This window comes from Populus alba, chromosome 14 (assembly GCF_005239225.2).
Source record: "Populus alba chromosome 14, ASM523922v2, whole genome shotgun sequence".
In the NCBI taxonomy this organism is placed as follows: domain Eukaryota; kingdom Viridiplantae; phylum Streptophyta; class Magnoliopsida; order Malpighiales; family Salicaceae; genus Populus; species Populus alba.
In genome coordinates, this window is record NC_133297.1 from 18028800 (window position 1) to 18044158 (window position 15359).

Sequence of the window (15359 nt, forward strand, 5' to 3'; positions counted from 1 at the left end):
GGATTATAAATCATCTCCAAGTAGAATTGAGCAAAGACTGAACCTGCATGACAAAACTGAAATGACCAATTAAATAGACAACAAAAATTATGCCTTAATGACATAAAAATAAAAAACCCAATGGGCCTCCCATCCATTGGACCAACCAATCAAGTTCTCATGTCTCAAGAAATACTAAATTTTGAAACTTATATTCAAAATTTTGTTATGTGAAAAGACAACATTATCTTTTTTGAAGGTGCAATCCTTCGGGTTGTAATTATTTTACAGGAACATCCGATAATACTGCTAACCAGCCTTCAATTGGAAATCCTGCGGAAAAGTATCTGTGCACCATATTGAGGCTGCAAGCTTATAAAGAGCATTGGAGCGTGAACATAGGTTGGGGATACTATGAAAGAGTAATGTTTGATGATCATAGCTAGGACAATTTTTGCCTCAACAATGGCTAAATTTTGACCAACACAAATTCTGGGGCCTATCCCAAATGGGAAAAATGAAGCTAAGTGATTTCGAGACTCATTAAATCTCGAGGGATTGAATTCACTGCCATCTTCTCTCCATATATCAGTATCATGATGGACAGCAGTCAAGGAAAAATAGAGTTGATTGCCAGCAGCTGGAGGGTAGAGCCGAAGTGTTTCATTGAGTATCAAGTTAACCTGCAAGATGTGATATTAACAAAAAGAAATTTAGAATTACTATGATGTAGAAGATCAAACTGCACCCTTTTAAGATTCTTACAACTCTGTCAGGCTAGAATTCTAAGCTTACAATCTTGAGATCGTTTAAATTCTCTGCCACTGGAAGATCATTGCCTCCACAGACAGAAAACACTTCTTCCCTTGCTTTGTTTTGCCATTCTTGATGTAATGCTAAGAGGATAAGCGACGACCAAGTCAAAAGATTGGCAGTAGTTTCCTTTCCTGCAAAATAGAAGGTCTTGCATTCATCTATAATCTCCTCTACCCCTAATGTATCTTCCTTCCCTTCCTGATTTTTAAATGAAGACATAAGTAGATTCCTTGAATTTTCTCTTGCTCTGATGTTATTCTTGATCAGCATTCTTATCGCTTCACGAGTTTCATTCTCTAGTCCCCTCCTCTCTGTGTTCTTCTCAGTAGGCACGAACCTGCACAGATAATAAAACAAACCTTTCATTCTGGTTTCTTTTAGTAGCATTATAATTTGTGGCCAAATGAAAGGATAGTAATCACCTGAACCCTGGAATGTAGACACTTCTCAGAGCTTGAGAAACTAAATGCATTTGCTGTTCCTGTAATGTAAATATGCGCTTCCCTTCTTCATAACTGCTTCCAAAAGCAGTTCTGGATATGATATCTGCTGAGAGGTCATGAAGTTCTTTATGCACATCCATCTCAAACTCATCTCTCCCTCCTCTTATTCCCTCCCATTTCTCTAGCATCTTGGCAATGCTTCCCACAATTTCTGGAACCCAACCCTGTCAAATAGATTTTGGTGTCAACAGTTTGATGAAATTTGGATCAAATTTGCAAGGATTATGAGGAACCACAAGGACTGCAGAAGGTTAACCTCTAATGGTTTGGAACTCTATTCCTATGGTATATTTCCACCCTAAACTTGTTGAGTTGAACACTTAGGATTAGCATTGCGAGAGATTTATTTAAAAGACTGACACAAGGAGTGTGTTCTTGTGATCATTCCAAATTACTTCTTCGATGTTTCATTCGGTCATGTGGACCTAACAAGGCCATTAGAGAACCCAAAGTATTTTCTGTCTACGATGATAAGGAGCCCAGTACAAGAATTGATGAGCTTACAAGCTTACCTTAACTCGCTCCTTCTATGTAGAGCCCATTTATGATCCTTCTATGTAGAGCCCATTTATCACCATCAAGCCCAACAAGCCCATTTATCACCATCAAGCGCAACAAGCCCCTCCTCCAAACAGAACTTTTGATTGTATTCATTAGAATCTCCTTAATCATATCTGGATCGGACATAGCCAATCTGGGCTTGGATCCAAACCAGTAGAGGAAAGTCTTCCCGTAGTTGCGTGACCACTCGTAGTACAGTGGAGCCACACGGTGAAGAATATCATGGTTGATACATGTTGACTTTGACTCTGCTGCCGCAGCAAATAAACGGCGGATCTCTGCTGAGTTGCCGACGATGATCTTGTTTTTAGGGCCACTTATGCCTTGTTTCTTGAAATAGGTTTGGATTCTTAGAGGAACCCATATCATTGAGAGAGTGAGTTTCAAGATGCAAAAAAGCAGCAAGAGGATCAGAATTAGAAGAAGAGAGAAGGCATGGTGAAATACTGAATCCAAACAGAACCAGATCAGCAATGGACAGGAGAGAGAGAGAGAGATCAAAAGGAGGGCTTAAAGTATAGTTATTAAACCTGAGGCAGGTTTCATCGGGTCAATTCAAATTAACTTAAAAAATTATATAAAAAAAAAATTTAATGTTTTATATAAAAACAATAAAGAAAAAAATCATGTAAATATAGACTATACATGTTGTAAATAATAAAATTTAAAAGAATATTTAAAAAGTTTTTTATCCCATCTTAAAAAGATATTATGTTAAACTTTTAAGTTGAAATATTTAAATTAAAAAAGTTTTTTATCCCACTTTGAAAAAACATAACTTTTTTCTTGAAAACATAAAGTATACATACATTAATGGTTTCAAATCCCACATTGAAAAAACATAACTTTTTTTCTTGTGAACATAGAGTATATATACCAATCGGTTTCAAATCTCACATTAAAAAGTGATATGTTATCCTTTTAAATTTAAGTATTTAAAACAAAAAAAAAAAATTATCCCGCATTGAAAAAACATAATTTATTTTCTTGAGAACATAGAATATATATATTAATGGGTTTAAAATCTCATATTTGAGAAGAAAAAAAAAATATCGAGTCTCGTCCAGGTCACCGGGCCACAGGTTGATCCGCTGGGTCGACCAGGTTATTGTACTAGTTGGTCTTTTGATAAACTCAGACCAATCTAGATTTAATAATTATAGTTTAAAGTTAAGGTTACTTATTATTTATTTGCGTAGTTGAAAATTAGAATATATTATTTTTGTATGGTATTGGTGATCAGTTTCTTTTGGTGACTTTCGTTGAAAAACTTGAAACCATAGGCTACGTAAGGTGTCGATTATGGGCGGAAAGTCGGAAACAAGCGAAAATCTATTGTTTAAAAAAGGCCATGGGATTAGTGGAATGCGTAGATCATGCATGCATTAATTAATCCTTAGTTAAAATATCTCATGTGAAGCCGATAAACGGCTATTTATTACAGAACACTCTTTAAAAAAACCTCGATTTCTCGAGCGAGCCTTCATTGCATCTTGTGAAGATGTAAAATTTGACAAAAGCAACAGTGGGCCAACCGCAAGCCAGAATTTTATGAATGGATTCACATTGGAACTTCAATCCATTGGTTATAAAAGTCAAAAGTTTGGTGGTTTTTTTTTTTTTTTTTGGCTTTGCCGCGGGAAATAACTGGATTTTGATGTCTACATAATTGGATTAAGGCTCGAGCTTAGTGAAAGTGACAGTCAGGATAATTGATCAAAATTTTGAAATTCTTCACCGAATTGCTTTGGCTGGATGACAATCCTCGGAAGAGCTGATAAGCTATAAGGCAATTATTTTTGACATATGATGATATGCTAGATTCTAAAACATATCATCCCCTAAACTTTTGTCCCAACCTAAAGAGGGTAAAGATCTCTTCCTTTATTTAGGAGTATTAGACTTGGTTGTAAGCATTGTTATGGTTAAAGAAGATAAAGGGGTGCAACGCTTAGTCTATTTTTCAAATCACAGCCTTCATGAAGTCATAAACTAGATATTTGAAGGTGGAGAATATGGCCCTTGCTTTGGTGAACACTTCTAGGGAACTCAAGCCATATTTCCAAGCCCACTAGATCATCATACTCTTAGGCTAGCCCTTAAGACAGATCCTTTACTAGCTAGAAATGTTTGGATGACTAGTGAAATAGGCCATTGAACTAGGAGAATTTTGACTTCAATACAAACCTTGACCAACCATAAAGAGTCACACCTTAACTAGGAGAATTTAAGGGATATATCTAAACTATAATCTTCAATTGTAGCTTTTACTACATCAAATGCGCCATAGAACAACCACTACAAGCCCCTACTTAGAACTTGTATGTTGATGGATCCTCTAATATCAATGGAAGCAAACCTAGAATACTATTGATCAGTTTGAATGAGCAAGTCTTTGAATATGGGGTTCGCTTTAAATTCTCAACTATAAAATATGTCAGAATATAAAGCTATTCTGGTTGGATTATGTCTGGCAGAAGCCCTGAATGCATATCATATGCAAGTTTACAGTGATTTCCAGCTGGTGGTGAATCAATGTCAAAGAATATATGAGGCCAAAGAACCTACAATGCAATTATATCTTCAAAAAGTTTTACTTCACTTAAGAAATGAAAACAGAAAAATTTCACACGGTCTCATCTCAAGTGACGACAATCAGCGGGCATATCTCTTATTAAATGTAAACACCCAACGAAAAAAAACTTAAGCCAGAAACAACTCCATCGTCTTTGCTAATTTCTGAATTGATAGAGACACAGTTTTCATTGTCGATTTATGAGTTGACAGCAACACAGTTTTTATTATCAATTTCTGAGTTGGTAGCGACGTAGTTGTTGTTGACGATTTCTGAGTTAATGGTGGCTAGGTGCGTAGAGGAATCCATGTGTTTTGTAAAACCCTGATAAAAATTTAGTCTTAGGTCGACCCATGTTAGGAAGAATTAAGGAGTATGGACCGGCCTACTCTAAGGGGAAGTGTGAGGGAGTAGAATCGACCTACTTTAAGTAGGAACTATGAAGGATATGACCAGCCCTAGGATGAACCAAATAGGGATAAAAACAAGGGCAACTAGCCTTCCAAACACCCCTTCACATTTAAGGGGGGTATAAATGCAGTAATGGAGAGAGAATGACCTTTGCTCTCCTAAAAAATAATTGTCATTGCAGCTGCAGTAGCTGCCCCTCCTAAGAAGATAATTGAACCAGACAGCCTGCATGCCAAGCCCCATAAATGTAGAGTGAGAAGAGAGTTGGGAAAGAAGGAGCCTACATCTCTCCCCCAAAATCGACTACAGCTTTGCTAAAACAACCTCCCTCTCTTTCAAAAGAACTGACCGCCAAACCCAGTTGCATGCTGTCTTCTTTGGGTATTTAAGTGAAGGAGAGTGAAGGAGAAAGGTGGCAACTTAAACCATGAAATAAAAGGGAACCTAAGGGCGGGCTGGTGCAGAAGAAGAAGAAAGAAGGGAAAAACTAAAAATAGAAAAAGATGAAGAAACTATCAAAACCCTCATTAGGATTGTTAAAAACATAAGATATGACTTATAATGTTTTCTTGGTTGAATGTTACCTCATAGTTGGACTAAAAAGAAAGGGGGAAACTCGAATAAAAAGAGAAAAGTATGATTGTACCATATGAATGAAGGTATGATTGTGTATGTTGATGATCTCAACGTCTGCTATGAAATTATGTTGGGTTGATGATTTTTTAGTCGAAAACAACTTAATTTTCATCAACAATTTCTGAGTTAGGTGTGAACCATGTACGCTGACAATTCCAGCGTTAGCTGTGAAGCTGTGTTGCACGAATGATTTTTTAGTCAGTGATGACTCAATTTTCATCAACAATTTCTAAGTCAGTTGTGAACCATATACGTTGATGATTTCAGTGTCAGTTGTGAAATTGTGTTGCGTTGATGATTTCTGAGTTGGCACTGACGTAGTTTTTGTCAATGATTTCTAAGTTAGCTATGAACCATGTATGCTGATGATTTCAGCGCCAGCTGTGAAATTGTGTTGCGTTGACAATTTCTGAGTCGACATTGACTCAGTTTTCGTCAACAATCTGTATTAGCAGTGGCCTGCATACGCTAATGATTTCTACCAAATAAGGGCCACCATCAAACCAATTTCGCTGATGATTTTTTGTTCTAGTGAGTCAGTTTAATGACAAGTTTGCTTTACTAACATACTAACAAACCAACTTTGTTGTCGAATTCTGTGTTCCAGATAATCAGTTTGCTAACAAGTTTGTGTAACCAGCGAACCAGATTCGCTGATGATTCTGTGTTCTAGCGAATCAGTTTGCTAACTAATCTGGATTACCCACGAACCAATTTCACTAATGAATTTCTACGGCAGATTACATATCAGAATTGGTTCAATGATTAAAATGATTGCATTGTATGATTGTAATATATGAAACACTCGAATGTGAATATGTGTATTCTTGAGATATGTATGGTGACGAGTTATGTAATTTCTAAATTCAAATGTGCTGATTTATGATTAATGGTGTGTTAGGTGGTGTGACCAGGATAGGGCTTTCGACCGAACAAGGACACCCCACAAGAGGAATAGGTTGGAGGTTTTCACCTTTTTCTTGTAAAATGTTAATGTTTTGAAATGACTTGTATGAGGATTATATATTATTGTGTTATGATGAATGTTAAATCAACTATAAAATGTTGATTATGATGTTGATGAATGTTAAACCAATTATGAAATGTGGGTTCAGTTGTTCATGAAAATGTTAATGTTCTGAAATGACTTGTTCTGAGTTGTTGATGAAATTGTGTTGTTAACAAAAGTTAAACTGATTATGACATGTGGATTGAGTCGTTGATGAATGTTAAATCAATTATGAGAGATTAATTGAGTTGTTGATTAGCTTCAGCTAATGACATCCGAGATAGATGACCTTGATATGATTGATGATTAGCTTTGGCTAATGGCATCTGAGATGGATGACCGAATTGTGTTTGATGATTAGCTTCGACTAATTGCATCCAAGACGAATGATCGGATTGTGATTGATGATTAATTTAGGCTAATGGCATCCTATATAGATGATCGAGTTGATTATGTTGATTGGCTTTGGCTAATGGTATCCGAATAGATGACGGGTTTGATTTTATGATTAATTTGAGTTAATGGCATCTAAGATGAATGGCCGAGTTTAGATGTTGCGATTAGCTAAAGTTAAAAGCATCCAATATAGATGACTAGGGTAAAGGGAGGCAAGTAACCCCAATCGATTATTAAACTTCGGCCTCACCACTCCTATAGAGAGGTTGGGGCATATGAGTAAGGATAGTACATTTAGCAAAATAATAACTATTGTACAATGCATATGAAAAGTAAATGAAAGAATGTACTCACCTTCAGTTTAATGTCCTTTTAGATATTTATTATTATGTTTAGATTATTTACAATTCTTGTATCCATGTTGTTTTTGTAACAGGAACATCACCCAATCAAGGAGCATAGGAAAGCCATTCCTCATGCTCATATACTTTGACAGGTGCTATGTAATAGTATGTTTTAGGTGTTATGTGTTTGATAAAAATGAACAAACTAGTTGAATATTTTCCATAAAAAGAAGGAGTAGAGGCCGAAATGCCTAAGATTGACAAGATGAGGATCCATTGAATGATACTGCTTCCCACACTCCAGCAAGAGTGTCTAAGTCCTTACGAGGAAGAACCATAGAAATTGAAAAAGAACAGGTACCAAATCAAATGAACGAAACACCCCCAACAAAGGTGGAACAACAAAAAAGAATGGAGGCACACTCCTCGATTGTCCCCATGGGGGTGCTCCCACCTTATAATGATTCAGGACTTATGGTTTAAATAGTCAAAGTAGTAATGGAAGGCATAGAAGGCATGGATGGCACTATAACTCAAATAACTCCAGTCATACAAGTCCCATGATTAACCCTAGGAAATGTTGCAACCATGGATGACATGGTGTTACTTGTATGGTTGGTCAAAAGTATACAGGAAATGGGTTGTCAACCCTATTTGGGGGAACAAGATGCTGAGATAGTTGAGACATGGATTAGGAAAATGGAGGAGACTATGATTCAAATTAATAAACTGGAGGGCTTACAGGTAAACAATTCTACTTAATTATTATCTGATTGGACCATTACATGGTGGGAAACTATCCAACTACGGCAGGTAACCGAAACATTGACTTGGAGCGACTTTAAATTAGAGTTTGAAAATCAATTATATTCCAGGTACCATCGTAAAGTGAAGGAACAAGAATTCTTGGCATTAAGACAAGGGGAAATGTTCTTGCACCTTAACTCAAAGATCTATAACTAAATAAAAAGATTCAACTAGAATAGAAGAAAGAAAACGGGTGTAGACCTCTTATAAAAAAAAATCATAAATGACTTTAAATGTGTGAGCTTAGAAAGAGGGTCAGCCATAGTAAGGGCTAGACAAAACACAAATTTAAGGTGACAAAATGCATGGATTGTGACCTTGTTGGAACCTTAGACTTGTTGAAATCAAAATTGGAAGCATGTTGGTGTTAATGATGTAAATTTATGCTTGTATTTGATGAAATTGTATGATAATATGTTAGGATGATGTTATATGCAGAATTATGTTGTTTTTGAACCTTGAAAAGCATGCTAGAGCTGAAAAACAGAGACCATGTTAGGTTGATGCCCACATTCTATTTGCATGATTGATGAAATTGCATGTTTATGTACCATGTGAAATAAGGTATGATTCTGTGTGCTGACAATCTTAGCATAAGCAGCGAAGTTATGTTGCGTTGATGATTTCTGAGTCGGTAGCAAAATTGTGTTGCGTTAACGATTTCCGAGTCAGCAGCGACTCAATATTTATCAATGATTTTTAGGTTAGTTGCGAACATGTACACTGATGATTTTAGCATCAGCTGTAAAGCTATGTTGCGTTTGATGATCAGCTTCGATTAATGGCATCCGAGATGAATGACCAGGTAATGTTTGATGATTATCTTTGTCTAATGGCATCCTAGATGGTTGGTCAAGTTGATTATGATGATTGGCTTCGGCTAATGGTATCCAAAGAGATGACGGGTTTGATTTTATGATTAGTTTGGGTTAATGACATCTGAGACAGATGATCAAGTTTAGATGTTGCGATCAACTACAACTAAAAGCATCCAAGGTTGATGACCAGGGTAAAGGGAGCTAATTAACCCCGACCGGGGATTAAACTTCAGCCCTACCACTCATATGGAGAGGTTAGGGCATATGAGTAAGGATAATACATCTAGCAAAATAATAAGTATTATACAATGCATATGAGAAGTAAATGAAGAATGTACTCACCTTTAGTTGATAACAGAAAGTAACAATAACATCTTTTTAGATGTTTATTATTATGTTTAGATTATTTACAATTCTTGTATCTATGTTGTTTTTGTAACAGGGACATCCCACAATCAAGGTGCATAGCAAAGCTATTTCTTGGGCTCACATACTTTGAAAGGTGCTATGTAATAGTATGTTTTAGGTGTTATGTGTTTAATAAGAACAAACAAACTAGTTGAATATTTGTCATTCGACATTTTTGTAAAGACTGGTATTGAAAATTATAATGGAATACGGATGAGAAAGTACAATATTGTAAACATGATATGGTGAATGGATGAATGTGATATTCTTTTTATGAGAATGTTGTATTGTGAAATCTCATGAGTATTACACTACACTAAAATATGAATTCTATTATGATAAACCCTAAACACCATTGTGAGAATGTGTATTTTCACTTTTTATGGTATGTTGATTTACTTTACCTTATATGGGTTGTGCCTTGCTAATAAATGAAATGTGTTGATAAATTAACAAAATGATATTATGAAAAGCATAAAAAACCTAACAACTTAAAAAAAATCCACCAATTTTGACTATGAAAAAGTCAGGTCGTTACATTAAAGTTGGCCAATTCTAGACTTACAAAACTCCCTATGGATGTATGGGTTGAAATTCTAGAAAAACCAAGTGTGAAAGCAAAAGAACTTATTGTTGTCCCTATCAGCATAGAAAAAGATTAAAGAACCCAAGTTAATAATTATTTACTTAATAAAGAGATACCTTCAGATAGAAGTGCAATAACTCGTCTCACTAATATATCAACGGAGTATTGTGTACTTAATAACATTCTGTATCGAAAACCTATTTCATTTATGTTACTTAAATGTTTATCTTAAAGAGAGCATTTGCATTCTTAGAGAATTGCAAAATGGCATATGCAAACTTTATATAGGCTCTAGAGCCCAATTGCTCAAACAATGAGAACGAGTTTCTAATGGCCAACAATGCTCCATAATACAATAAGTTTGGTGAAGAAGTGTGATCAATGTCAAAGATTTGCTTCGGTCTCCCATCAACCATCTATTGAAATGATTGTCATATCTTTGTCGTGGCTTTTTGCTCAATGGGGGATGGACATTCTAAGACCATTCTTGAAGACCACTGGTAAAAGATAATTTGTTTTGGTAGTTGTTGATTATTTCACCAAATGGGTTGCAACAGAAGCCTTAGCGAACATCACTACTAGTAAAGTACTTTCATTCCTATGGAAAAATATCATATGGCGTTTTGGATTTCCAAAAGTCTTGATAATAGATAATGGAACCCAATTTGATAATCACAAGATGAATAATTGTGTTAAAGGCTCTCTATATTAACCATCGCTTCTCCTTGGTATCGCATTCTCAAGCCAATGGTCAAGCAGAACTAGCCAACCAAGTTTTATTTTATGGGATAAAGAAAAAGATAAAACAAACCAAGTCAGAATGGACAGAGTTGCTCAATGAGATTGTATAGGTTTATAGGACAACTCAAAAGACGTCCACAAGAGAAACTTAATTTTCATCTCACCTATAGAACTGAAGCAATGATTCTAGCTGAAATTGGATGCCCTAGTCCAAGGGTGGTTCACTTTACCACTTAGAAAAATGAACAAGGCCTCATAACCAATCTAGATTTCTTAGAAGAGACTCGACTAACAGTAGCAGTTAAGAATGAAGTTCATCGACTTAAAGCAATTCAATACCATAACGTTAAAGTTAAGAATAGAAAATTCAAATTTGGAGATTTGATCCTAAAAAAATTAAAAGCTACAGGCAACCAAGGAAGTAGAAGCATGTTGGCTTCTAAATGTGATGGTCCTTTTAATATCATCAGAGTGGTCAAGGCAAATACCTACCATTTGCAAAATATAAAAGGGAAGACTCTTCCTCACACCTGACATTTTAATCACTTAAAAATGTATTATAGTAGATAGAATGTACATTTATATTATATGAAAAGTATTTTTCCCGCCAGTAAAGTTACAAATCTCTAATGGATTGGTATGTGATCTCTTTAGTGTTATACACACAAACCTTGAAGAGATTGGTATGTGTTATTCCTAGTGTTATATGAAAAAATCTTTAACAGATTAGTATGTGGTCTCCCTAATGCTACATACACAAACCTTTAAGGAATTGGTATGCGGTCTTCTTAGTGTTATACACGTAAATCTCCAAGGGATTGGTATGTGGTTTTCCTAAGAACAATAGTTCCAATAACAACAACCACGTTATCCAACATTTCAGGCCCCAATAGCTTATGGATATACAAGTTAGACATGGTCAGGGAAAGTTTATCTCCTAAGAACAATAGTTCCAACAACAACAACCACGTTATCCAACATTTCAGGCCCCAATAGCTTATGGATATACAAGTTGGACATGGTCAGGGAAAGTTTTTCTCTTATTTTCTTTATCAGAGACACAAATATTCTAAACTCTGCCTAAAAGATTTGGGAATAATTTTTCAGGGTTGTCATCATTATATGCGAACTCTCAACCTCCTCCTTGGCAGCCCTCATTTCCTCCTTAGACATCCTCAATTCCCACCTTAAAGCCTCTCTCGCTCCCTTGAACTCAGCCACCTTTTTTTCTAAGAAGTCTATGCGGCTATAAATTTCAACTAACTTTTGTTTATTGGACTCCAAGATGTATGTTTGAGCTCCCAACTCCCTCTGCAATTGGGTATACGTAGTTTTGAGAAAGGCTATATCAACGTTCTAAGCAAATTTCTCCTCGTTGAGCCAACGTACCTCAGACTTGCTAGCGCAATACTGCTAAATGGTCTCTTTCATTACTCTCTTCTCCTTAGCTCACCCACTCTTTGAGTGGGCACACACCATAAAGGTCTGGATTGGCGCAACAATAATATAAAGTAAATAAATAATATAGTTCTAAAAACTAATCAATGTATTTTTTTTTAAAAGAATAACTTAAAAACTCACTTATACCTAAAAGACCATATGCCTAGTAATGGCCAAATGATGCTAGTAGTTAGGATCAGTAAGAGCACCAACGTCAGAAGAGGGTGAGTAACTTGTCCAAGGCTTCCATCACCTCTACTCCCCTAAACCCTAGGGTGGAACTTTCATGGAAAAAAGATCATATCGTACTTTTCTCTTCCTCACTTAAGTTAGGAAAACAAAAAGGAGCATAACCTAAGTTCAAATTAGAGAAGCCATCTTCCACCCCTATAGGAATGGAAAACCCTATGAACATAAGGATTGGATTTGCGAGAGTAAGAGTCTTAGTTGGAGAAGTGACTACTTCTACATCAGAATCTGAAACCAAAGAAACCTTTATCCTCTTCTATCATAAAGTTATCTCCATAACCATCGTTATTCGGCTTAGATCTAAAGCACCCCCTGAAATGGAGGGACGATCACCTCTTATTGCCATACGGCGCGTATCCTCAACAAGAGGGATAAATGAATTTTTCTCTTTAATAGGAGAGACATCCTCATAAACCTCTTCAGTAGGAGGGACATATACAAGGGACTCTTCAATGTCCATAGAAAATGTTCTTCCAACCCTTCGCTTACATATCAAAGGTCGATTGTCTTTAAAAAGGCTATGTTCATGAGAGGCAGGAGCATGAACAAAAGGAGCACATTTGCTAAGAGATATAGAGATGTGCATTGGTAGAGATGTTGAGGATCCACTAGCCGCAGATCCAGCTTCCCTTAACAAATTCCCTACACAAAGAAAAAGTTATAAAATGAATATTAAAAATAAAGTGTCAAAGCAAGAGTTTACCCTCAGTGCAATAAAATCATTTGGCCATGTAGTTGATCTCAAATCAATTGTGTAATACGTCCAACCTAACGCACACTCTTTTCTACTCAGTGTTGAGGAAAGACCTGTCACTCACACCCACTAGGGGTGCTCTCTAATAATGGGTACAACTCTAAGTGGCATTATACTTGTCTTGCAGCTTCATCGTTTTATAATAGCTCACCACCACCCATTGTCTTCTCCAACTTTTCGAGCAAGGTGAATTTTTTTTAAAGTCTTCCTCATGAGCCACTTTGACCTATTAAAAATATTAAACTAGGGGAACAAAGGCCCCCTTTCAGTGTTATTGATCAGGGTGTAGCACTGCCTAAAAACTTTGATTATGGTTCCTCGTCTAGCATTTTAAGAAACTTATTGAATGCAAGTAGAATGGTCCACCCATTAAGGTGGAATTGAGCTAGACCCATAGTGTAATATCTAAATATTTCCTTTATAAAACATTGTAAAGAAAACAAGTATCCAAAATCATATTATGTTTATGTTTACTTAGTTAACTTGTATCTTATTTATGTTTCTCTTCTTCATTATGTTTAGCTAAGTTTATTATGTCAAGGTGGAAAGGTTTCATTAATGGTGTAAGAATAAGTATAGTGTAAACTCAACATGGACCTTAATATTTAATATTAACATGTCTTTTCTTTTTATCTTACTAATTCTTAATACCTTGCTTGTTAAATGGTTAATCTAGATTTACGTTGTATAACACTTGGTACAACAAATGCTTGGCACTATCATAGCCCAACCGTATGGTAATACCTACACATGTACTATCAAAGGAACTTGATTTGTTGCTAACATAAGTTAGCATCATGAATTCCTGATAATATTTAAAATTTTGGTGTTACTTCAATAAGATAATTAATATGATCATGTTAATAATTTATAATGATTAATGATAAATCATCGGATTGGAACCTCCTTTGTATGTGGTTTCCAATTGAATAATAAGAGTTTATACTATACTTTTTTGAAATACTATTAGTGAATCCTCTAATCTTGACATTTGTTTTATCATTGTTTAATTCTTACATTAATCTTTCATCTCAAAGTTCTCATCAACTTCTTCTTCATCTTCTTCTTCTTTATCATCATCATCATCATCATCATCATCATCATCATCATTATTAGTATTAGTATTATTACTATTATTGTTGTTGTTATTGTTGTTGTATTATTGTTGCCTATAATTTATACAATTAACCTCCTTGTGGTTCGACTCCGGTCTTGCCGGATTATTTATTATTTCAACACTCTCACACTTGGAAGAACACATCAATCTTTTGGCCGTGTCAAGTTTTTGGCGCCGTTGCCAGGGAGGTAAATTCTTGTACAAATTATAGTATTTATTTTGTTTTCTCTTTTCACTTTTCTTGTATCTAACTTTATTTCTTTTGTTTTGTTTTTTTTTCTTTTGTTTTCTTCTTCCTTTTATTCTCTTTCTACACGTGCATGAGTGTTTTGTCACGTACATTAAGTAGTAGACTTTGTAGGATATCCTCATTATTTTCAAAAAATATGGCCAAAGAAGATAACCAGTCACTTCATAATGAGAATAATGAGAATAACCGTATTAGAACACTTAGAGACCACATGAATCCCACAAGAACAAGTGCACCCTCATGCATAGTTTTGCCTCCTGATGCATCTCATTTTTAAGCTAGGTATTATTCAACTTTTACCTTCTTTTCATGGCTTAGATCTAAAAAATTCATACTTGCATTTGAGAAAATTTAAAGAAGTTTGTAACACCTATAATGACTTAAATTGTAGCATGAATACTATTAGATTAAAGCTTTTTCCTTTTTCATTAAAAGATAAAGCTAAAACATGGCTACAAACTCTTTTAAAAAAAAATCACCACTTTCACTCAAAAAAACCAGGTGAAACATTTTACCAATGTTTGGATATGTATCAAAACTTGCTTAATACTTGCCCTCATCATGGTTTTGAAACATGGAGATTGGTTTCACAATTTTATGAAGGGTTAACACCTAAAGATAGGCTAATGGTTGAATTGATGTGTAATAGAACTTTTAAAGATAAAGACCATAATGAAGCAATGGAGTACCTAGACTTGTTAGCTGAAAATGCACAAAATTGGGACACTACAGGTACCTATGAGGCACCAAGTAAAACTCAACCTCATACATCTAGTAGAGGTATGTATAACCTTAGGAAAGATCATGACCTCTAAGCCAAGTTTGCATCTTTAGCTAGAAAAGTCGAGGCATTAGAATTAAAATCTGTTCAAGACATTGTGTGTCAAATTTATGAAACAAATGAGCATGCAACCAATGATAATCCAACTTTTCCTTCTTTTAAGGAATGCCTCCATGAA

At 35.4% G+C, this 15359-nt stretch overlaps 1 protein-coding gene across 1 annotated transcript; it reads right to left on the reverse strand.

Annotated features, from left to right (window-relative positions):
- Positions 1–210: 210 nt before the first annotated feature.
- Positions 211–2435, reverse strand: LOC118045224 (cytochrome P450 734A1-like). Its single transcript, XM_073404191.1, has 4 exons — positions 1811–2435; positions 1218–1462; positions 775–1132; positions 211–662 (listed from the first exon to the last, which is right to left on the reverse strand). The coding sequence occupies exons 2-4, from the start codon at positions 1424–1426 to the stop codon at positions 300–302; spliced, it is 930 nt and encodes a 309-aa protein (XP_073260292.1). The 5' UTR covers positions 1427–1462; positions 1811–2435; the 3' UTR covers positions 211–299.
- Positions 2436–15359: the final 12924 nt, after the last annotated feature.

Excerpts from the sequence above, each read along its gene's own strand:
- LOC118045224 (XM_073404191.1), bottom strand. The coding sequence starts at position 1,426 with ATGCTAGAGAAATGGGAGGGAATAAGAGGAGGGAGAGATGAGTTTGAG. Across the intron at positions 1,133-1,217 it reads GTCTACATTCCAGGGTTCAG|GTTCGTGCCTACTGAGAAGA; the intron begins GTGATTACTATC and ends TTATCTGTGCAG. Across the intron at positions 663-774 it reads ATTTAAACGATCTCAAGATT|GTTAACTTGATACTCAATGA; the intron begins GTAAGCTTAGAA and ends CACATCTTGCAG.